Raw genomic sequence first — 26415 nt, forward strand, 5'->3', positions numbered from 1 at the left:
GATTAATAAAGCATAAGCTCCACAAATATCTAAAAAGCTTCTTGGAGATTCAAATGTGACAGAGTATACCAATTAGAAGAGTCAAAAAAAGGAAGAGGTGTCTTTGAGATACGATTTCTAGCTTTCCAAAGTGCCCATTGTGTCTTAGGGAGAAGCAAGGTGGTACTGAACTGTTTAAGAAAAAGAACCATGTGAAATAAAGTAAAGTCAGTTTCTTCAAAGATGTCACACAACTGACCAACCAAGAGGAAACAGAGATAAACAAATGGGACTACATTAAACTAAGAAGCTTCTGTACCACAAAAGATACAGTGACCAGAATACAAAGACAATCTAGAGAATGGGAAAGGATATTCACCCAGTACCCATTAGATAAGGGGTTGATATCAAGAGTATATAAGGCACTGGCTGAAATCTACAAAAAGAAAACATCCAACCCCATCAGAAAATGGGGCGAAGAAATGAGCAGAAACTCTCCCAAGGAAGAGATACGAATGGCCAAAAGGCACATGAAAAAGTGCTCTACATCATTAATCATCAGGGAGATGCAGATCAAAACAACTATGAGATAACACCTCACACCACAGAGACTGGCACATATCCAAAAGAACAAAAGCAACCACTGCTGGAGAGAACGTCAGGATAAAGGGACCCTTCTACATTGTTGGTGGGAATGCCGACTTGTTCAGCCCTTCTGGAAAACAATATGGACATTTCTCAAAAAATTAGAAATTGAGCTCCCATTTGACCCAGACATACCACTACTGGAAATATACCCTGGAGAAGCAAAAAAGGATAGTCGAAATGACATCTGCACTTATATGTTCATCGCAGCACTGTTTACAATAGCCAGAATCTGGAAAAAACCCAAGTGCCCGGGAACAGATGACTGGTTAAAGAAATTCTGGTACATCTATATAATGGAATACTATGCAGCTGTTAGAAAAAATGAAGTCATGAACTTTGCATATAATTGGATCAACATGGAAAGTATCATGCTAAGTGAAATGAGTCAGAAAGAGAGAGACAGGCATAGAAAGATTGCACTCATCTGTGGAATATAAAATAACAGAGTAGGATACTAATATCCAAGAATAGTAGAAATAAGTACCAGTAGGTTGGCTCCATGGCTTGGAAGCTGGTCTTACATGCTGGGGGAAAAGGCAGCTCAGATAGAGAAGGGAACACCAAGTAAAATGTGTGTGGAGATCCCGAGCGGGAAGGGAGATGTGTGCTGAAAGTAGTCTAGAGACTGAACATGATGGCCACTCAATGCCCCTATTTCAAACCATAACACCCAATTGGAGAGAGAGATCAAAAGGGAATACCCTGCCACAGAGGCAGGGTGGGGTGGGGAGAGATGGGATTGGGGAGTGGGAGGGATACTGAGTTTATTGGTGGTGGAGAATGGGCACTGGTGGAGGGATGTGTTTTCGAACATTGTATGAGGGAAAAAAAAGCTCGAAAATGTTTGAATCTGTATCTTTACCCTCATGGTGACTCACTAATTAAAGAATAAAATAAATTAAAAAAAAACGAAAGCAAAGTATTTGTTACTGTTGTAATGTGCAGTTCAGTTTAAATATACTGAGTACGCTGACCAAAAACCATAATTGTAATCATATTTCAAATGCATACAAATATGCTAACACCTATGTATATAAGTTTGGAATAGTTTCAGAGTCTAAAATAGAGTCCTGAGTAATGTCACAAATGAATTCTATGGTGTGATGACGTTCATTTATTGCCAACTAGTTTGCCTACGTACATTATGATTCTATTAATTAAACAGTGGAGAAGAGTTTCGTCATCATTATCGTTTTGTAGTTTTGTTTCTCTTTCTTCTGTGTTCCTAGAAGAAGAAGAAAAATACTTTTTGCATATATAAGCCCTAAAACAAATGAGTGGTCATACTCATAACAATTGTGAATGATGCCAATGGACAGGTAAATACTGTATTTATTCTAACAGTATTACTTCTTCACATCATGGGAAGCTGATAGAGCACAGAGTAGTAAGGGATTCATCTCCAGTTTAGACACATTTGTACTAAATTGCTCAATTATTTGATAGAATTCGTAGTGCAGTTTTTTAACTGCATTCAGGGACCACTCTTGGCAGTGCTTAGGAGACCATCTGGGGTAAGGAGATCAATCAAAATCTGCTGCATTTAAGGCAAGTGTTTTGCCTGCAATTCTATCTCTCTTGGCCCCTATAGAATATTTTTTCCTAAGGTGAAAACTCTTCTGTAATAAAATGAATAAAATATTTTGATGGATATTTAAGACTCATCTAACTAAACATTGATTTTGCATGCTCTTAGCATTACTTTTCATACTTGCAATCTAGAATAATTGTTCATGTATTTTCAAGGTTTCATTACTTTTCAGATTTAAGGTACATAGATTTATATTCTTAAGTTAATGAAATTTAATGCAGCTTATATGACCATTAAGAAGTTCTTTTTATAAATATGGAAATTCATTTTTTAATAGATTATAATTATAAGTACACTTATTGTACCCTATTAGACATGCTTTATTAGAACTTCAGACCTGTAATAATTTCTGTTCACTTCTGTTTTGGGTATTTTGCTTACTGGCACAAATATTTATAGGCTCCAAAGATGAGTTATAAGAACAGGTTTGTTTTTTTTTTTCAGAATTTTTAAAGGCTTTAAAATCTAAGCTGTCAGTGATCAGAAGCATTGAATCTTAATAGTAACAATGGAGAAGATATAATTGCTAAATATTTTTAAATTTGTAAGTAAGCATTAATATTTCTATTTTAAAAATAACTCTGTTATATAACTTTATTAAGAATAATAAAATGAGTAAGCATAATTAAAAACCATCTGATTGAAGGAATATGGTCTTAAATAATTTTGTACTAAATATTGTCATTTTACTTCTTTCCTGAGTGATAGTCTTTAAAATCACTGTCACTGTCATCCTGTTGCTCATCAATCTGCTTGAGCGGGCACGAGTAATGTCTCCATTGTAAGACTTGTTTTTACTGTTTTTGGCATATCGAATACGCCACAGGTAGTTTGCCAGGCTCTGCCGTATGGGCAAGATATTCTTGGTAGCTTGCCAGGCTCTCTGAGAGGGGCGGAGGAATTAAACCTGGGTAGGCCGCATGCAAGGCAAATGCCCTACCTGCTGTGCTATTGCTCCAGCCTTTAAAACATAATGACTAATTATTTTATATGGAGAGGCATCTGTAACCCTTGTAATATGAGGAATTATAGTTTAATACTTATAATATTCTTAATTATTTTAGTACATTTATCTTACACTGATGAACAAAAGTGGATTTTTTTCCTAAGCTCAAGGATTTTTGAAAAGTATATGAAAGATTCGTGCACAAAACTCAGAAGCTTACGAAGTTAAAGTTAAAGTCTGTTGTAGAGTTCAGGTAGATGGTTCTGAGTCCCTCTCCAATTTCTGGGGTTCTGCATTTATTCACATGATGCCACTCATACTATTCCTTGGTATCAGGTGCAGTATGCACGGCCCTAAGTTCTGTCCATCACCGTCTGCTTCCAGTGATGACCTGGTCTCACCCCTCCACCATTCTCTACCCAGCAAGATCCCAGTCGTGTTCCACTGGCGGTGGCATGTTGTTCTGTAATCTGTTACTGACATGTTCATGTTATCCATCAGCTCCCTGTTCCGTTGGCTTTTCTTAGTCTCCAGCCACTACTGCACATGCATCGACGAGATTCTTGCTGTCCTGCTATCTCTCTGGGTCTACAAGAGGCGCTGAAGAGAGCATTGCCTGACTCAGGCCTTCTTGATATGTTGCTATTTCCCGCCCCCACCCATTCTATTATCTATTTTGACTGACTGCCTTTTCTGCTGGCAAGACTTAAAACGATCAATTAAATTAGTTCACCTGGCTCTCCGTTCTTCCATTCCACCGTATCACTTACATAATTGAAAGTTGATTTATTCTATTGCCATTTTCTTAGAATGTTTTGTTTGACTTTTGAATATTTTGTGTGCATTTTTGTGTTTTATGGTCTGAAACAAGATATATTTACCAAAATAATTGGATACATAATGTATACGTCAGCTTTTTATTCTATTAATTAATGTATCTTGCCACTTAAATAACTTTACTAAGATCTGAATTGTTAAAAACTGAAGAGATTTTTTAAGACAGCAAAAAAGATGATTATATTAGGTATAGTTCTTGATTTATTTTTTGAACATGAAAAACCAGACATTATGTAATATGAATGTATTGAATAATTATATACATATATACATATGTATCATCCATTTTGCATTAAATGGGGAGGTAAGCATTTCTCTGATGATAAGTTGTAAGTTTTCTGTCTTTCCAAAGAACGTTGAAAGACAAAACTAACAGAGCTAAAAAATATGTGATTTTAAGATCTTTAGAACTGTCTATTCATCACTAACTTGTCTATTTCCTGTTAAAGTTATTAATTCTGATGATTCACTGATAAATATATCTGTTACCATCAAAAGAAATAATTAAATCTATCAATTCTGTGTTAGATGCAAACAACAAAGTATGACTAATAGTTTTGCATCTTTTATAGTTTTCATATATAAAATGGATTCTCATTCTAACATGAGAGTCCATAGAGAGTTCTTTTTGTGGGCTGGCATGAAGCTAGAACCTAGTTATCATTTCTTTCCTATTAGTGTTTTCATTTTCATTGAGCATTAAGAAACTGAAAGGGCAGAAAATTGAAATTTCCTTTTATTAGGTTTAAATAATATTATATTATCACTGTTGCAGAGGTTTGAAGACATTGGATATTAAATAAATTTAGAGTGTTAAAAATGTATGTGGTTTAAAATTAGGAAAAGTAATTTTTGAGAATTTTGGAAGTAAATCATAAATCTAGAAATAAATAAAAATAACTGTCACTGTTACTGTCATCCCTTGTTCATTGATTTGCTCAAGCGGGCACCAGTAACATCTCCATCCATCCCTGTCCTGTGCTAATGTAGCCCGATGGCGCATTGGGGACTCTTTCAGGGTCAGGGAAATGAGGACTGTCATTGTTACTGTTTTGGGCATATTGAGTACGCCATGGATAGTTTGCTAGGCTCTGCCATGCGGGCAGGATACTCTCAGTAGCTTGCTAGGATCTCCAAGAGAGGCAGAGCCTTTTGGGGTGACCTCTAATCGCCTTTACAGGTGTTCCCAGCCTACCGAATGTAAGCTTTTGGTAGACTGGCATGTTGTACCGATCTGCACACTGATACACAAGCACCTGCCTACATCTCTGGGCAGCACGTGGGACATGTGCGGGCTCAGGTTGATGTCCTTGAAGTTGATGGAGTGTGCCCGACTGTTGTTGAGCAGCTGGCAGAGGGACCCTATCGAGGAGGGTCTGTGCCAGGTCTAACACCTGCGCTGAGTCCCAGGTCACCTGGTTGTTGGCTGACAGCACCCCACAGTGGCTGAGCCTCTGTGCACACTGCTGCCATGGCTCTATGTCCTAAGGCCCAGCCAGGGCAGGCGGCAATGTTGCAGCTACCACCGTGGCTTCTTGGTCAACCGCCAACGCCATTTTTTCCGAATCTTGCTAAACAACTGGCGATGTCCATCAGGAATCACGCGTAGATTTCCAGCAGGGACTCATAAAAAATAACAAATATTAAATTAAGCTCCTAATATGTGCAAGTAGTTTCTATGGAATTTATTTAATATCCCACAGGCAACTGCTGATTCACTCAAAGCATAGAGAAATCTCACGAAAATTATAAAAAGGAAAGTTTCTTACATTAAATTTCGAGAAAGCTTCTTAAATAGCTATTTTTAGGATAAAGCTGATTTCTAGAGTTTGGTATTTCATATGTTTGACAAATTATTTTAAGAATCTAGTTATAGAAAACTACACAGTTCATGATTAGTAACCTTTAAACTAGGCCTATTTTAATCAGAACCATCTGTGAGTCTATAAAAACAGTAGCAAAACTTAAAGAACCAGGTACATTAAAAGATACCGAAGGTAACTCTTATGAGTTTTCTAAAACTACTAGGGTTAGCGAATTCAGTGTATACCAATATTAGAAAATCATTTTAAAATAATTTAAAAATAACTTATTGTTGGGGCTTTTCATTTTCTTAGGAATTAAAATTCAGAGATCTAATAAATAATAACCATTTTCCCTGACCAAGTGAAGGACTCATTAAGAGCTAAACACATGACACTAAAATGTGTAGATAAAAAATAATAACTTTACCAATGAAAGCTAAATGATATTTTGATATCATCTTCTACTTTATTCTTCTAAATGAGCTAAACTACTGGGATGCAGAAAGTACTGAATGACAGCAGCTATGTAAAACAGAAGTCTTTTCTTGCAGTATGGAACAAGGAGAAACTTAAAATGTGTATCCCCAGCAGTCAAGCTACTTCAGAGAAGAGAGACAGAAGCTAGAAGAATGTAAATATTCTAAAACTGCTCTCAACTCACCTTGTAGCTTTATAATTTTTCGCTGCTTCCTCAGAAGGGATGAATGATGGAGTAGAAAGAGACCAAGCATGTAATACTTCAAGGGAATTCCTAATTATCTCATGAGAAGCTTCTGTTCAACAGTCTTTAAAAACTTAGAATAATTCTCAAATTGAATGAAAATTGTGATAATGACTATTATTTAGAGTAATTTGTAAAAGTAATAGACTGCTCATAGCTCATACCAACAGTTTTGGGGAACAGCAGAATGGGGGAAAAGCAAGCTGAAACGTAAAGGTCAAGTAGCTAGTTGTTGCCTTTTAATTGCTGTCCTCATAGCTTCAGACTGTCAGAGAACAGAGCATTAGAACACTCTCTTTGCATAGACATCTTCTTCTTCCTTTGACGTTTCTAGCACCTAGTGCCATGGCCAGATGAAAACTATAATGGATGAAAAAGTGCGACGGGATATGTTGTCAATGAAAGAATCAAATTCAGCCTAATTAGCATTCAAAAATCTAATCTAAAAGATGAAGAAAGAATAAAAATTACTAGGAAATTATGCTAATTGATAAAGATGGACTATAATTGAAAAAAAGGAATATGAAAACATTGGCTGTGTTACTCTGATTTATAATAGGACTATGGGACTTAACAGCAAAATGTTTTGGAATTTCTAACAGGCAAAAGTATTAGATGAAAGAAATTCACAAGAATTAAAAACTTTCACTTAATATTCACAGTGTTTGCCTTTTAAAGAGTACTAACATAAATGGCCTACATTACAAATTCAATAACACAGAAAAAATATATTTATATTCTTTTGCTGGCAAGTGGAACCTTGAATTTATAGTAAATATTCAATATATGCTAATTGATTGTGGGTAAAATGTGTGCTCTAAGAAATTTATATATATATGTATATAAATTTCATTCTCAGTTATAGCTAACTTTTTACTCTAATTATTAATGGAAAGGAGAAATGTCATAAGCTGTAAATATATTTTAATGATTTTTCATCAATAGATGATATAACTCTTAATTTAATTTTATTTCCAAATTAAAAGTTATCCTGGTATAATAAAATAATTTTATATTCACAGCATTATTGACAAATTGAAAACATAAAATGAGATTCCAAAATATATGTCAGTAGAAAATGAAATTGAAGTTCAATATTTTTCTTAATGTGTGTGCAATATATATTCAAAATGGGTAATCTCATTAACTAGAGTATCCAATGGTCATAGCCTTAAGTACTATAATTTAAGATAATTTAAATACTTTACCTGTGCAGGCTATCTTGAAAAAAATTGGTATGATATTTAAAGAAAAATTAAAATTATTGATATTTTTTTGGTGTGTTTAGATTAATAATAATAATGAAATAAAACATAATAAATTCAAAGTAAAATATATACTTTTTATTGCTGTAATAATGGCAAGTGGACAAAATTTGATACCTTTTGAAAAGAAATACTTCAAAAGATATAAATTATTATATGATTATACTTACATCACCTTCCCCTACCTGTAATTCTTCATTGAAGAAATCATAAATCCTCAATGATATACCCCAATAAAATACTTTATGCTTGCACATCTGAGAAATCTCCTAGTTTTGCTGCTTTTTTTTTTACCGGAAATAATGGGTAGTTCTTCTGATCTTGACAGAATACATATGTGTGTGGGTGCTGTTCAGGTATGGGATATCAAAGCATCTCACCTCTGTTCCGTTGAGCTCTTATTTTCCATCAGGATAGAACTGGTACAACTTCACAATATGACAGAAAGGCTAAAAATGGAGGGATGCCCCAGAAGTCTCTCTTTCAAGTGTACCATATTTATTAATACATCAATGTTTCTGATCACACCCATAACCAAAGTTGGGAGAAATAATGATATATTGCAAAGGGAGTACAAGTATTTGTGCATTCAAACTATAGGAGAAAGGGATATCAGTGGCCACTTCTCTAGCTCTTCTATCTAAACAGGTGCCTTATTCATCTTGATCATGCCCTGCTGTGTCAGGTCAGAACCTATGCTGAGATACGGCCTTGAAGTCTCATCCCACCCCACTTCCCACTGATGCTATGGAGCCCAGAATGCAAGCGGCTACGTCTCTTCATCTCTAACTCTCTACATCTCTACATTTCTAACTCCTTCATCTAACTGCTTCAGGTGCTGAAAGGGACGCTGGTTTGTTTCAGTATGTCCATGCCATTGCAGACTAAGAAAAGCATCTTCCCCTGCCCGTGTTGGTGGGGACTGCCCCACCATTTGGCCATTTAATAGGCTATGAGAATATGTTTCAGCATGACAGGAAGAGTTGGGCAACCGTGCTCCACCCACCTCAAAGAACCTAGCACCATCTCTGCCTCTCATGTACAAATATGTTCAATGAAGAAACGTAAAATGAAGGTGTGTGAAGAAATGAGGAGAAAAAGTAAGATATGTAAAGGACAGCAGTAAGAGGAGTACTTTTTGAATTATTGAAATATCAGGAGAGGAAAACAAGAAAGGGGAAGAACAGCTCATGGGAGAATATTATAACTCAATTTTCCCAGTCTCAGGTGGAAGTGGTGAATGGGTTCAAGAGGCCCAAAGTAAACTCAAGCCAAGAGACAAGAAGCAAAACCTCAAGTACAGGGAAATTAATACAGAAATAACAACAGATCTCTTATATGAAACTACACAAGCGAGATGAGAATTGAATGGCATATTGAACATACTCATTTAAAAAAAAAAGTCAACCTAAAATTCTCTACCTTGAAAAACAGTCCTTTGGTTTTGAGGGAGAGATAAAAACAACAACAAGAAAAACAAAATACACTCTTACCCAAAGAGCTGGGGATATTTGGTACATCCAAACCAGCCCTGCAAAAAATCTTGAAATGTCACAGATTATCTGTGGATCTTCCCTTGTTCAAATGATTGTTATATTGGGTTACATTAAAACGGAATTTTTAGAGGCCAGAGAGATATTTATATTCACATATATATAGCAAATAGGGGGGTTGCTTTGCAACCGACTGACCTGAGGTCAATCCCCAATCCCATGTATGGAGACTGGCCAGGGTGGATCCCTTAGCAGAATAAGGAGTAAATTCTGACCTTGGGTTGGCATGCAATGGGGTGTGGCCCATAACAAAGCAAGCAAACATAAAAACAGAAGTTCCAATGATTACCTGAGATTGTAGCATTGTAGCAGATTATAATGTAAATGGTTCCCTCTGTCTCTTTTTTTTCACCCAAAGTGGTTAACTGGGAATGGAACTGGAAGTAAAAGGCAACTATTTTTGTTTCCTTCACATGAATTAGAACAAAGAATTTCAGATACAGAGATGAATGCATGAGACTGAAAGACAAATGAAGCAGCATCTACCTCCATTACAATTATCTGCGCTCATTTCAAGTCTCTTGTTTGCCTTGCTTTTCTTTAGCTGTTATAGTTTTGTTCATTTTTTCTCTAACTAGTTAACTAGTTCTTTTAGACTTAGGTGCTATGATTTGCATGTGATTATGTGAGAACTTCTCATATCAGCCCCTTTAGACACCTAATTCTAATTCTTTTTTTTTTTTTTTTTTTTTTTTGCTTTTTGAGTCACACCTGGCTATGCACAGGGGTTACTCCTGGCTCTTCACTCACTCAGGAATTACTCCTGGCGTTGCTCAGGGGACCATATGGGATGCTGGGATTCAAACCCAGGTCGGCTGCGTGCAAGGCAAACGCCCTCCCAGCTGTGCTATCGCTCCAGCCCCTAATTCTAATCCTTGAGGTTGCAATTTCCATTATATTCATGAATTCTGACTGTCCACATTGCTTCCCAACCTTGAATTCAGTTTGTGTTTCTAAACAGCTATATTGAGCTGTTTTATAAGCTCAATTCTTATTCAGATCCCCTTCATCCTTCACCATATTTTCTCTCTACTGTTTATTGGGGAAAAAATTGGACACTCATTTATATCAACTCTATCTTCAATCTCTTCCCTCCCTAGTTGCTTACAGTGGTACTTATTCAGAGATGGGGTCCCTTTGCTTGTCACCATCCATCCCACCACATGGCCTCTAACTGCAAATGAAGCATGACAGTGTCAACCCACCAGCACGTATTTGAATATAGAAATTGGGTCTCCAAATGATTTGCATAACAGAATAATTTTCATGTATCTTATATTCCAAATGTATTGCAAAAAGTACCATTTTTTTTACTGATTATGCATCAGAATAATTGTGAATAATCCATTAGTTGTCTATTATTTGGCCGGGTACCACATCCAGCAGTGCTCAGGGCTTACTCCCCTCTTTGTGCTCAGGGGACCATATGAGAATGAATCTAGGTGGGCTGTGTGCAACATACACACCCTTCCTGCTGCACTATCCTTCTGTCCCCTTGCGTGAATAATTAATTTTTCTCTCCTAATTCAATACATACCACCAAAGAGTTGTCCATAGTTTTGTGTCCTAATAGTCACTACATTTGCTTGACAGTTTCTGATAAAATGGGCCAGGTTCAGAACTCTGTTCTGTATGTCAAATAAATTTAACTTCATTACATTGGTTATTATAAATACTTTCAATTACTTCTGACACACACACACATACACACACATACACACGTACACACACACTTGTATTAATAATTGTGTGTGTATTGCACTGTAGCACTGTCGTCCCACACTGTTCATTGATTTTGCTCGAGCAGTAACATCTACATTACGAGACTTGTTGTTACTGTTTTTGGCATATTGAATGCGCCATGAGTAGCTTGCCAGGCTCTGCCATTCAGGCCAGATACTCTTGGTATCAAGGCAAACCCCTAACCACTGTGCTATTGCTCCAGTCCGTGTGTGTATCATGTTATATTTTTAAATATTCTTTCTGAAAAAGATATTTTTAAATAACCTCTTTTATTTAAAAAGAGATATATTTTTTAAGAAAAACTCTATTTTAAAAAGATATTTTTAAGTAGAAGTTAAGTTTGTTGGGGTATGTTTGTTCTTATTGTTTTTACATGAGATAGATTGACTTTAACTTTAGAAAAGTCTGATCTCTATTACTGATATACTAAATATATGCAGGATGAGATTGTTAAATTTGTGACTACACAGAATATTTGTAAATAGTAGAAACATGAAATAACAAAACAAACTATTATAGAAATGGGTTTTTTAAAAACATAGAAATTCAATATGACTTCACAAACTTATTAAAGCATAAAGAATCACACCAATTTCATATCATGAAACAGTGTACATAATACTAAATAGCATAAAATGTTCAGCTGCAAGGTAATAAGAAGGCTTCAGGAGATATTTTTATAAATCTTGAAATAGTAAACCTGTTTCCTTGAACTTTCTCATTTCATTTGCCAAAATATCCTGCTTCTTCCTTTATTTAAAAAAAAATTTCTGGGTGTTTGCAAATTTTTTTTAAAAACAAACTGGCTGAATATTTCAAAGTCATCTGTCAAATATATTAGAAAGTTCAGAAAATTCTGGTGAAAATGTAAAAGACATTATTGAAATTGAGTGTTGTTTCTTATGTTTTGTTTTGATTTCTATGGGAATGGGGAGAAATTACACCCTGTTATGTAAATGAAAACAACCACAATAATATTGAGGAATTTTTGTTCAAGGTCATTTGTCATCAGGTCTTTTTTTTTTGGTTTTTGGGTCACACTTGGCAATGCATAGGGGTTACTCCTGGCTCTGCACTCAGGAACCACTCCTCTCAGTGCTCAGGGGACCATATGGGATTCTGGGAATCAAACCCATGCAAGGGAAAAGCCCTATTCACTGTGATATAGCTCCAGCCCCTCATCAGGTCTTAAGAATTTTCATTTGAAACATAATAGGGAAATGACCTGCTTTTCACATGAACCAAAGTGGAAATTGTCCCTACCCTAAGAAACAAAGACTAGTTGCATAATTGAATTAACATATGTGTGGAAATATCACTTTGTTATATATTTACATATGTGTTGATTTTCATTTGTTTGCTAGTGGGAAAAAAAAAGGTTTTGTGTGGGTATTAAAAAATTGTGTGGGTAGTATGCTGGAGCCATAGCACAGCAGGTAGGGCATTTGCCTTGTACTTGGCTGATCTGGGTTTGATTCCTCCGCTTGTCTTGGAGAGCCCTGCAAGCTACCAAGAGTATCTCACCTGCATGGCAGAGCCTGGAAAGCCACTCATGGTTTATTCAATATGCCAAAAACAGTAACAACAAGACTCACAATGGAGACTTTACTGGTGCCTGGTCGAACAAATCGATGAGCAAAGGGATGACAATGCTGCAGTGATACGGTGATGCATTTTTCTTATAAAAATAATGTGAATGGAAAGATATTAGCAAAGCAGGAAGACCCTAATGTTTTATGTATATCCCAGGTTCAATCCCCAGTATCACATAAGGGCACTGAAAGGAGTGATCTCTGGGCAGAGCTGAGAGTAAGCCTTGAGGATTCCTGATAGGTTCCCACTAAGACAAACAAACAAACAAATAAATTAAAATGCAGATATAAAAATTTTAAATAAAATATTTTAGTATCTAAAAATCAACAAAAAGTATGTAATATTTATTTCAAAATACTTGATCTATCTAAAATTTTATTAGTTAATGAAATATTTTAAATTTATTTTATCTGAATTTATCTGAAGACTTTCTAAACTGAATACTATTTTTGAAATTAAACTAGAATTTTTATCTTTAACATAAATTGGTTGGTCTAACAAGAATAAAAGAGATGTTTGGAAATTATATTGGGATTGCTTCTTTACATGGGATGACAAAGACTAAATAACGTATATATTATTTTAAAAGAATTTGGTCTGTAAATTAGTGGTAGGGATAAATTTGTTAGGATGTTACATAACATGGGTAAATTTGTTTCATTAGCCCACGGATCTTTGAATTATAATATCTAATAAGTCATCTCTGAAGCCCTTTCCCCACAGATGAACTAGGAAACACATTGAGTGCTAGCTGCCTTTTATTTTGTGAATGATTGCATCTAGCACTATTAATAAGGTTACTTATTTGTAAATATAAAATACAGAAAGATCTATTTGATACCTCCACAACACTCCAGATTACTGTTTATAGAAGGTTGGGTTGACACTGTGTTAAGGTCTAGCAGATTTCTACCTGGGGGAGGCCAGAGGAACAAGACCAAAACCAAGACAACTCTTTCTGCAAACGCACGGGGTTTATTCAAGCCAACATGTCCATGTCAGGACCTTCAACCATGCCTGAGAGCGCAAAGCTGAAGGCCTCAAACTCAAAAATCGAGCCGTTTTTGTACCCTTTTGGGGGAAAAAAGGGAATCACACATATTGGATCAAAGGGAATTACACCTATTGGATCAAAGGGAATCACACCTATTGGATGAAAAGGAATCACACATAGGTCACATAATTTGCTAATCTCAACATTTGTTAACTGTTAACTGTTTCCCCGCAAATGTTTGCTTACAGTTCCTAGAGCAGTTCGTTGGCCCATTTGTTGACCTTTTCCTCGAGAAAACATCTTTCAAGGCAGCCAAGCAGTTACAAAGGCAAATTTAACCCTTAACCTGCCCTCCTCTTCAACTGGACAATAAAAAATAAAAGAGTGAAAAGCATTTCCTGTGTGAATACCTTTCAATAAATTATGAATAAATCCATACACACATAAAATATCCTACATAGATAGTGAAAATGGAAGATAGGTGCTACTTTCCCCATAGTTTTAATATAAATTTAACTCTGCTTTGAATAAAATACAAAATGCTAGCTCAATTTTTGAAGTACCAGGAAAATATAAAGATTTACCCTTTATTTCCACAATATTTTAGCTGAATTCTAAGAAGTAGGAATCATTTTATTTTGACAGATTTCTAATTGTTGATGCTTTAATTCCTATTACTTGGCACCTTTCCATGTATACTTATTTAAAATCCTTTATTGGTGAGAATAACAAGTTAACTCTTCCTTAAGACAGTGGAGAAGGGGGACAAGGAAATAGTACAGAGCTTAAGGCACATGTAATGAGCTCCCTTGCATGCATCCTAATATCTGCACTGTAATTAGCACCCCACGCCCCCCTAAATCATAGTAAGGTGTACCCTGGAGCTCCCCAACACCTTTTGGTGTGGCTTGGGCAGTTCCCAGCACAAGACCCAAGCAGCAACATATCCTTGGGCACTGTCATCGAACTCCCAGCTGGTTTGACTAAGAATCTTCTCAGCTTCCTGTTGGTGGCCTGAGAGCCCACTTCCAGCAAAAAAAAATGTTGATAAAGTGACTGTCATAATAATGACTTGATGTCATTTTTCCTGTTATTCCTGTCCAACTTCATGATATGGCTTATACTCTTGCTTGTAACTTTCTCAGTTTCAACACAGTTTCCAAAGAAATGTTCTGAATAATTATCAAACATATGATTCTGCTCCTTAATAAATTGATGATGCAAGGATAACTTTTAGTCTTCTTCTTTCTTTCGCCTGAGAAACCCTACAGGATGTGCTCTTCAATCGCCTCTTACTGTTTCTCCTTTCTTAACACAGACATCCATGCCTTCACTCGGACGTCACCTGGTGGCCTTTTTTGTCTCTCCTGAACACTTCAATTTATTTTAACTTTACCATTTTATTGTCATTGTTGGTGTGTGTGTGTGTGTGTGTGTGTGTGTGTGTGTGTGTGTGTGTTGGAGGTGGGGAGAACTATTATTGGTACTGAGGACTTATTCCTGGATCTATGCTCAGAGATGATATGCAATGCGGGTGATCAAACGGAGTGGTGGGTGGGGAAGCGGCGTTCAATATTAGCGCCTTGACCTGTGTTCTATCATTTGCCCTGCATTACCGATTTTATATATGTGCCTGTGCCTTTAATCCTTTCACTGGTCTTTCCCTGAGCTCAGCAAGAATGGCATGCCGTCAAAATAAACTCTGTCCACCTCACAGAAAATAACATATCCCCAAATGATCATCACTTCACTCTGTTGTGTTTATTTTATAGCTGTATTATGTCATTCAGTTCATTAATTTTTCTTTTCCCCCTCCTATTTTTTAATTTTTCGATTCTCCCCTCCTTTTAAAAAAATTAATAAATTTTATTAAGTCACTTTGAGATAGTTACAAACTTTCATGTTTGGGTTACAATCTCACAATGATCAAACACCCATCCGTCCACCAGTGCACATTCCCCACCACCAATATCCCAGGTATACTCCCCCTTTTCCACTCTCCCCCTGCCGCTAAGGCAGACAATATTCCCCACACTTTTTCTCTACTTTTGGGCATTATGGCTCACAACACCGACACTGAGAGGTCATCATGTTTGGTCCATTATCTACTTTCAGCATGCATCTCCCATCCCAACTGGTTCCTCCAGCCATCATTTTCTTAGTAATCCCTTCTCTATTCCATCTGCCTTCTCCCCTCTGCTCATGAAGGCTTCCAGCTATGGGGCAGTCCCACTGGTCCCTGTATCTACGTCCTTGGGTGTCAGCCTCATGTGATGTTACCCTACACTCCACAAATGAGTGCAGTCCCTCTATGTCTGCCCCCCTCTTTCTGACTCATTTCACTTAACATGAGACTCTCCATTTTTATCCATTTATAAGCAAATTTTATGACTTCATCTCTCCTTAGTTTGATGTAGTCCCATTTGTTCATCTTTGCTTCCACTTGCATGGTCAGTGCTGTTTCGTCCTTAAAGATGCTTTTAGCTTCAATGTCATGGAGGGTTATGTCTACATTTTCCTCTATGTACCTTATGGGTTCATGTCTGATATTGAGGTCTTTAATCCACTGTGATCTGACTTTTGTCCCTGGCATTAGACAGAGGTCAGAGTTCATTTTTTTTTGCAGGTAGCTATCCAGTTTTCCCAGCACCACTTGTTAAAGAGACTTTCCTTGTTCCACTTCACATTTCTTACTCTTTTGCCAAAGATCAAGTGGCCATATATTTGGGGGTCTGTGACAGAACATTTAACTCTATTCTATTGGTCTGCAGGTATGTTTTTATCCAAATACCATGCTGTTTTAATTTACTACTGCTTTGTAATAGAGTTTGAAGTTGGAGAAATTGACACCACCCATCTTCTTTTTCCCAAGGATTGCTTTAGATATTCGTCATGGTTTATTATTCCATATAAATTTCAGGAGTATTTTGTCTATTTCTTTGAAAAATGTCATGAGTATCCTGATAGGGGATGCATTAAATTTGTATAGTGCGCTGGGCAGTATTGCCATTTTGATAATGTTAATTCTCGCTATCCATGAGCAGGGGATGTGTCTCCATTTCATAGTGTCCTCCTTTATTTCTTGAAGTAGTGTTTTGTAATTTTCCTTGTATAGGTCCTTCACCTCTTTGGTTAAGCTGATTCCAATGTACTTGATTTTCTGAGGTACTATTGTGAACGGGATTTTTTTTTTAATGTCTGTTTCTTCTCTTTCATGATTTATATATAAGAAAGCTATGGAATTTTGGGTGTTGAATTTTTTGTAGCCTTTCACTTTACTATATTTACTTATTGTTTCTAGTAGCTTTTCTGTAGAGTCTTTAGGGTTTTCCAAGTATAGTATCATATCATCTGCAAATAGTAATAACTTGATCTCTTCCTTTCCTATCTGTATGCCCTTGATATCTTTTTCTTGTCTAACTGCTATGGCCAGGACTTCCAGTACTATATTGAATATAAGTGGTGAAAGCGGGCAACCTTGCCTTGTGCCTGATCATAGAGGGGAGGCTTTCAGTTTTTCCCTATTGAGAATGATACTTGCCGTGGGCTTTTGGTAGATGGCTTTGACTATATTGAGGAAAGTTCCTTTGATGCAGCATCAAAGTTCCTTTGATGCAGCAGAATGTTAGGTTCAATTTTCTAATCCATCCTGCCACTCTGTGTCTTTTAATTGGTGCATTTAACCCATTAACTTTGAGAGAGATTATTGTTATGGGTTTTGTCCCATTTTTCTGTTGAAGTTTGGTGTATTTGAGGGGCCTGTCTTGTCTTAAAGTAGCCCATTCAGTTGTTCTTGTAACCATGGTTTTGAGTCTATGAAGTTTCTGAGCTGTTGTTTATATGTGAAACTGTGTGTTTTTCCTTCTGTTATGAATCAGAGTCTAGCTGGGTAAAGTATTTTTGGTGAGGCATTTATTTCATTGAGTTTTTTTTCACTATATCCAACCACTGTTTTCAGGCTGTGAGGGTTTCATCAGACAAGTCGGCTGTGAATCTTAAGGATGCTCCTTTATAGGCAATTTCTTTCTTTGATCTTGCTGTTTTCAGGATTTTGTCTCTATCTAAGGTTTTGGTCATTTTGATCAGGATGTTTCTTGAGGTATTTTTATTTGAATTTCTTCTAGCTGGTACCCTTCGGGCCTACTGAATGTGGTCACATGTTTTCTTCAGCTCTGGGAACATCATAGCAATGATGTCTTTGACAGTTTCTTCTTCATCAGGGTTTTCCTCCTGTCCCTCTGGGACTCCAATAATTCTTATATTACTCCTCTTGGTTTCATCATGATCTTCTCTTGCCATCTGTTTCCAGATTGTCAGTCTCTTTTCCATTTTCTGTTTTTTTCTAGAGAGTCTCTGGACTTCATCTTTTAGCTCACTAATTCTGTCCTCAGCAGCTGTTATTCTGCTTCTAAGACCATCCAGTAAGTTTTTTTAATTTGCCTACCAGGTTTTTCATGTCTGACATTTCCGTTTGTATTTTCTGCATCTCTACCTTCAAATTTTTTTGTGCTTTATTGGTATTGATTTCCATTGTTTCTTCTAGTTCCCTACACATCCTTAGTAGCTCCTTTCTAAATTCCTTGTCAAAGAGGTTGTATAACACTTCGTTGCTGTTGGGTTGTATGGGCTAGCCTCTTCAACAAGTAAGCTTGGTTATTTCCCCCTCCTATTCATGTATAAGTTCCTGTTTTGTTTCTTAATATGTATTTGTTGAAACAGTTTTTAAAAATTACATGTTGGATGCTTTATAAATCTTGATGCATATGCAGATAAAAAATGTAGTTGTTAACTGAGAAATCATCAATGAGTCTCATAGTTATTTGCCTTATTAAGGTAGCCAAACTACATGTGCAACATGTGGGCATGTGCTTTTGTTAAGGACAAGTAATTAATTGGTCACCTAATGTTAAGTGCTATACACTTGGAAATTAATTTTCCACCCACTGTGCACTTTTTGAGTTGGAAATAATTAAAACTGATGAAATAAACAGAAGGAAACATTTATAATGCTGAAAATTCCAAAGTGAAGACAGGGGTATCTAATTAGTCTTTCTTGTGACAATCTTTTTTTGGATTAATATTCTTCTCTTTGAAAAGTTGAACAGTGGTGCTTAAGTCACTGACTCTACTGATAATTAATAGTGTTCACGATACACCTACACATATTCCCTCAAAAATATCTCTATGTGATGTCACAACTGAAAGGAACAATTTCAATTAGAAAGTTTTAAGTTTATATCTTGTGGTCTAATATAAGGAATGTACCCTATTATAAAAGGGAGAGGATCTTTACTAGAACCTAATATTTTATGTAACACGCCCAGCAGTACATTGTTAACCAAATATTTTATGCATGCTTCATCAAGATGTGACTTGGTAAAGAAACAGGTTTAGCTTTCAACCACATTTTTTTCCTGTTTTTTTTTTTTTCAATCCTTAGATGTTTTCTTGTACTATTTTAACCCTAGTCACAGGCTTATTAACTTGGGAATGAGGTGACAGAGCCTTTGTCTCTGAATCTTGTAATTATAATTAATAGTAAGTTAAAGGAAGCAGAAAGCTTATATTCAAAGTTTAAAATACAATGACTTTGTGGCACTTAGGGCAGGTGCCAGAAAATCTTTAGTACAAGTTTGTTATTCTTATTAATTAGAATTCCAGGAAGACATCTTGGAGAATGAAAGTCACTCTCTGGTTGCAAGAAGGGTGTCCGTTTGCTGATGGAGCCAGAGCAAAGAGACTTTGCTCTTTTTGTCCCAGAATGCAATTGTCTCATGTCAGTGTACCCATGAAAGCAGATGTAAGCTTTCACATCAAACACTGCCCAGAATTGTCCTTTGTCTATAAAGCTATGTTAAAACACTCTTTCTTTCAAAACAGCTACAATTGCAGGTACTAAACTTATGCTTCATGATCACTAAAACAGACCTGTATGAATTATAGAAGTTAACTCAATAAAGGATATAAAGAAAAATAATTTTGAATAATGATGATAACTAGAATTTATGGAAAGCTGATCATGTTAAGATATTGTTCCAATGACTTTCTGTATATCAGCTTACTTTGGCTACACAACAGAGAATGCTTGTGAATCAGTTTTTGTTTTTTCCTGTTCACAAATACTGACACTGAAGTTGACATTGTATAATGTTAGTAACTCAGAAATGAGTCATAGGGCAGTATCCGAATCTAGTTAGGCTGTCTTTCTTCACTATAATACCATTAACTAAGATTTCACTACTATGCATTAATTGTCTATAATCCAAAATAAACCTCTGTTGTCCCTACAATATCTTTTTATTTTTCAATAAACAAATAAAAATGACAGTGCATCAATTTATCTAAGGACACCTGGAAAGTAAACATAGTCAAGGATTTAGATTTATCTTATTCCAGAATAATCTACTTGCAAGTCATTTTGGAATAATTCTACCCCATGCAATACAAAGACATAAGGACAGGACTCTTCTGTTATGAAGATCAAAGTACATGGTTTTATAAACTAATTTTTCAAGATCACAGCTCGCATAGCTCTTTTGTCTATTATAACTTCAATACTACAACAGACTGAATTGTTATGACAGAGAATTCTGTAAACTTGGAAGTTTACTATCTGCCCTTTTATGAAAAAAGTCTGCTAGTTTCTGATTTAAACCATAAGTTATTTCTTTTCAACTATCTTTGACCCATCCTTTCATATCTCAATACCTAGGAATATTTTAACTCCCAAAATCTAATAAGGGAATGATGGTTATCATGTTTCAGGCATCATCAGAAAATGTAAAGAATTCATTCCCTTAGAAACTTCATTATGCATCTCAGCAAATTCCTAGTCAAAAATAGGGCAGCATTTGCCTTGTGTCTGTTCCTGTTATCATCTAGAAAACAAAAACAAAATTGAGGGTCTAAGCTTTCCCTCCTGAGAGACACCCAATAGAGACCTGTTCTACAAAGGCCAGTATAGCCATTTATACAACCAATAAATACTTATCCCTAGGTAAACTTAGGATTCAAAGCTAATTCCTATAAATTTTTTTCTTTTAATTTTCTTAAAAAGATTAAGAGATACACAGAATAATAAAACTGAGGTTTGAGTGTCATGTCTAAGTTCTAAATGAATTAAAACTTTGTGGAATCAAGGCCACAGAGGTAGAATAGTAGGTAAGGAGCTTGCTATGCTTGCAACCCAACCAGGTACTATCCTGATAACTCATATCATCCTCTAAGCACAACCAGGAGGGATCCCTGAGAACAAAGGAGTTCAGTCCTGAACACATTTAGGCATGAACCCCAAAGTAAAAATAAAACAACTAATTTCTTGAAGACTCTTGTGTCAACTTGTACTGATACAGCCCAATATATAAACTGACAATCTCTGATGGAACTTTACACTCTGGCTTTAACAATGACTAATCTTAAGCGCTTCCTAGGATTGATAATAATTATTTCCAATCTCTATGCTAAGAGTTATTGATGCTTATAATGTACACACATAAATAACAAACTATGAAAGATTAATACTAAGTAGTAGCAACTAAAACCATTATTCTGAAAGTCAGTCCATTCTGAATTCAAAGTTAGCTTCAATCCATTAACAAGTGTGAACTTGAGCTATTTACATAATATCTCAGCCTCATTCACTCAGTCACAAAAAAAAAAAACTAAAAGTACTGAAATCATTCAGATATTTGACAAGCATGTATTGATTAGCAACTGTGTGTTAAAACTATGTGTTGAAAATGCAGCTATATGAAAAACATAATAGAAATACCCTTATAAATTTTCATTTTATTCACAAGAATTAAGCATTTAGTGAAAGTTATTGTATACATTACATTTTCAAACAATGTTAGCCCAGGTAACCAACAAATGATGAGGAAGATGATGATGATGGAAATGATGATAACAAGAAATAGGAAGAATCCTGGTATCAGCATCTCCTTATGGGATTGGTAATAACACTGAAAGTCAAAATCTGGAACTCTGGGAATCGAATCAGTGGTCTTTAATCCAGTGCTCATTTTGATCGTTCCTCATTTTGATTATTTCCCGTGGGGAGTTATCGGAGTTGGAACTGGAGGAGCATTATCACTATGAACTAATCTTAATGATGCACTTATCCTATGACTAATTTTTTATTAATTAATTTTTATTTAGTATTTTATTTAGTGGGCTGAGTGATAGCACAGCAGTAGGGCATTCGCCTTTCATGTGGTTGACCCGTGTTCAATTCCTCCGCCCCTCTCGGAGAGCCTGGCAAGCTCCCGAGAGTATCACACCCGCACAGCAGAGCCTGGCAAGCTACCCGTGGTATTTGATATGCCAAAAACAGTAACAAACAAGACTCACAATGAGAGATGTTACTGGTGTCCACTCGAACAAATCGATGAGCAATGGGACGATGGCTATAATACAGTTATAATTTAATTTAGTATTAAATCCATTGTACTACTATTATTTCCATTTATTTAAAAACTACTTCATAAAGCCAAGAGATAATACTATGGAGTATCGGGGGTGGGAGGCTTGCCTTGCATGAGCTAACCCCATTCAATTCTAGACACACAATATGGTCACCTGAACATATCCAGGAGTGATCCCTGAGTACAGAGTCGGAGTAAGTCTTAAGTATAGCCAGGTATAACCCATGAACAAAATAAAACCAAGAAATGAAAAGCAAAACTTGTTTTTGAGACCAGCAAGAATAAACGGTAAAAGCACTAGCCTTGCACATGACCAACTCCAGTTTCATCTTCTGTCCTGAATGTGTTCCCCTGATAACTGCCAGGAGTGTCTCCTGAACATAAAAGACTGAGCACAGTGACTCCACAACACTCCTGGGTATGCCCCCCCCCAGCAAAATAAATAAATAAATGAGTATAAAAGCCATTTCATGAATGGAATAAAATGTATTCTTTAAATTACCAAATGTCATGATTAGGGAAAAGTCACTTATATGCGTGAAACATTATAGAGTCACTGCCAGAAGAAAAACATATTCAAGTGAAGAAACAAAAGAAATGTCACTAGTTGATTCAGCCCAGGCAGATTAAATGTCAGAGTTGCAGGTGGTCATAGAGGCGGTCCAAATGTGGAAAGGCTGAACAGAGTTTGCAGAAAATCTTCCAAGTCACCAATAGGTTTTGTGTGTTTATGTTTTCCCCATAATGTATACAAATAACTCCCTTACCAAAAGTCATTTTGGAAACTTATCTTTCAAAGTTCGTAAAGACATCAATGATTTTAGTTATCTTCACTTAAAGAGGATAATTTATCATCTAGTCAAGTGTGCCTGAGTCTGCCAGGAAATCTGTGAGCCAACATACATCATATTCAATAGCTTCCAGGATTTGGTTTGCCTTCTTATGTGTATTTGAATATAGAATTCATTTCAATCTGACATATTTTTTTTTACCTCTCATCATATTCTTCTTCTAATTAAGTTCTATAAATGTATTCTCTACTCAGTTTGAGCTGTAATAAATTCCCTTTCTGAATTGGTCTTCTGAAAGTCACAAAGAAACATTATGATAAATTACAAAGATGAATAATTTCCCTTCTGCTGTGTTTATTTTGAGTGGTAATATGCTAGAGGAAAAGTGAAACAATGTTTCTCTAGAAAGAAAGCTCTGATCTCAGTGGCCGAACTCATGAGTTGAACCTTTGTATTTGACCCTAAAAGAATTCTAAATCTATGTAAATATAAATAACAGAAAATGTTTTGTTGATTTTAAATTGCTGGCATTTAATTACATTAATGGAAAGGACCCATCAGTTGTACCCTCAAATAAACCTTGAATTTTGTCATGTAGTCATAGATGGATATCAACTTTATGAAAAAATATTTCCTAAGTGTGTTGCGAATTAAAATCAAGATCATCCATAGAACTGACTATAAGATAAATGAATTGTATATTTACTTATTTTAAGTCCATATTCATTTAAATTTACTATGTAGCTATATAAACTGTATCGTTGATTTGAAATTTCTTTGTTGAAACTGAATACTTTGTTGCTCTAATATTTATACTGGTACTTTAGTTAGTGATTAACATTGACCTCCTTTTCCCTGGTACTTGTAAGGAAAAGATGACACTATATAAATAAGATTAAGGCATTATTGTAGATAAAATACCAGGTATTAAACTTCTAGACTCTTGGCTTTAGAATGGTTTAGCTACAATATTTAAATACCCACAATGATAGAGCCTGACTCGCATAATATGGTTTGAAGTGTTAATCATTAATTTTGCATACTTCTTTCTCATTTCTCTCTATGAAATTAGAGAATAGAGGATTTCCGTATGCACCTTGAATTCATCACTTTAATTTGTGTACTGTGCATAGGCTAAAGTCAATTTAAGAGTTATATTAGCACAGAATTTGATCTTCTTTGCTTTGTGCAGATAGTGGGCCATGGAGTTAATGTTTCATTTATAGTTTTTACTATAGAGCTCTTATAATGTGGCTATGATTCATGATAATTTCCTGAGTAATTCCTGATTTAAGATATATTGTAGTCTGTGAAGAATCTTGATTTTTTTCCTCATATTAATCATAGTGGCCCTTCCAAAATCCATAACGTCAAATTAACCATGGCACAGCTTTTACACCTAAAAAAGAAGCACAATTATTGTGTCCAAACCAGAATTAGACATGATCAGATGTCAATGAAGAGTGTGAGACTCGGCAATAAGAGATAGGGTGATCGGAGAGAAATCAGGGTATGAAACTGATTTTCCTTGACTTTCAAACCTATTATCTATGAACTCTCTTGCTTGTCATAAGTGTAATCATTGCCACTGATGATTCTGTGAAAATATCATCAGTTATCTCCCTCTCACTCCTCTCTTCCTATGCAGTGTTGCAATGCACCCAAAGGACAATGTTCTCGTCAGCTGTGGGGAGGACCGTCTGTGGAAGATGGTGGGGCTTCCCAAAGGCAATGTGCTTCTCCATGGATTGGGCCACACCGACTGGCTTTCTGACTGCTCTTTCCATCCCAGGTCAGTGCACACCCCTGGTAAAAGTTAAATCTAAAAACTCCCGATTAGTTCACATCTGGACTCTTTCTTTTTGCTGCTCATTTCCTGGAACTCTATTCAGATACACAAAAGATGCACAAATTGCACTGACTACTGATAAATATGTAGATGAGTACACATCCTTGAGAACATCACCGTATTGTATGCCATAAATATGTCTATCGTCTCCAAAAGAACTCTTTTCTTTTCTCCAAAATACGTATTTTGGAGAAGAGTGGAAGACAAGATGAGTGCAAATGTAGTGCCATAAACATACCCATACTCTAGAAGTTTCCTTTCCCTATTTTGTTTAAGATGATAAGAAGAAGAAGGATGTTTATGACAAGAATGTTTAAAATGGTTATTCTCCTCGTAAAGGTTAAATTTTGTTAAATGGCATTGTTAGTTCTAAGCTTTCTGCTGCACCACAGATCTTTAATTCTGTATTTTTGTGTAAATGAAATTTTGTGCTTTTCTGGCTTTAATGAGACTTTTGTTTGCAATCTTAGGTAGCTCCTTGGATTTAAAAATCTAACAATAAATGCTTCTTGGGTTTTCATTATAATGCCTTTAGATTGAGTTTGATATTTGGAACATGTGAAACCTCATCCACTTGCTGATATGTTTAACAAGAGTAATATGCTTCCCGTGACAAGCATTATGAATGCTACTGTACTCACAATCTTTGACAAGGCACCCAGATTGCTAGTCAATAATGCATGTCATTGTTTATTTTACCTCTGTTAATCTTACAGGTTTTCCTTTATAGAATACACTTATGTATCCAAAAAGGCTCAGATTTTTGTTATCAATTTCTTTAAACATTCAGTGACATTTAAGGTGTTAAAAAGAATACAGCATAAATAAAGGCAGTTGAGCCCTCTAGTTTTCAGAATCCATTAAATTTTTATACCTGAAATACCAAGGGCAGATGGTAGGATATTGTTAGACAGATATATACACTACTCTGACAGACAGAAAGTTTTTCTCACATTTTCTTGTGGTCAATTTCAATCCCAAATTCCAACTATCTTGTCTTCGTCATTAGGCTTAAATTTTGAATACACTCTTAGATCTGGTTTTTCTGTCACTCTCTGGCCTAATTAATTACTCTTTGATAACCCTAATTATTTCCACAATTTCCAATATATAAAGTGATAATTTTTTTCTTTTTTTTTTTTTTTTTCTTTTTTTTTTTTTTCCGGTTGGCAGTCAGTTTATTTCTCTCTTCCCCAGCACAGTCCAATCTCTCCCTTTACAGCACAATCATAGTCGTAGTTTTGGTCGGAGTCCCAGTCATCATAGTTCCATCATCCTAGTCTCCTCGTAGACCTCAAAATCCTCTACTTGGTTTCCTCCTTCCTCCTCCTGTTGTAGCCTCATAGTCCTCTACTTCCAGTCACCGTCATCATCTAGTCCTCCTTTTAGTCATTGCAGACCCTCTAGTTCTCAGAGCAAAGTTATATAGCAACCATGAAGGGTGGTGTACACATAGGTGGGATTGAACATTGTCATAATAACAAACAGAGGTAAAGTCACTCTTTCAGGGGAAGTTCTAGGGGATTACCTCAAGGACAATATCTCATCTGAGGGTTCAGCACTCCAGATTAGTAGGAGATCCGCTCAAGGATAGGATTCCATCTAGGGTGTATTGCTTTATCCTTTCCTCAGCTACTAATCCATTTAAATAATCATAGTAAATTTATTTATATTTCC

At 35.9% G+C, this 26415-nt stretch overlaps 1 protein-coding gene across 1 annotated transcript in view; it reads left to right on the forward strand.

Annotated features, from left to right (window-relative positions):
- Positions 1–26415, forward strand: part of SPAG16 (sperm associated antigen 16) — a 984605-nt gene that overhangs the window by 433485 nt on the left and 524705 nt on the right. Inside the window, 1 exon segment of the mRNA XM_055121268.1 lies at positions 24538–24681. Within this exon segment, the coding sequence (XP_054977243.1) occupies positions 24538–24681 (144 nt within the window).

This window comes from Sorex araneus, chromosome X (genome assembly GCF_027595985.1).
Source record: "Sorex araneus isolate mSorAra2 chromosome X, mSorAra2.pri, whole genome shotgun sequence".
Taxonomy (NCBI): domain Eukaryota; kingdom Metazoa; phylum Chordata; class Mammalia; order Eulipotyphla; family Soricidae; genus Sorex; species Sorex araneus.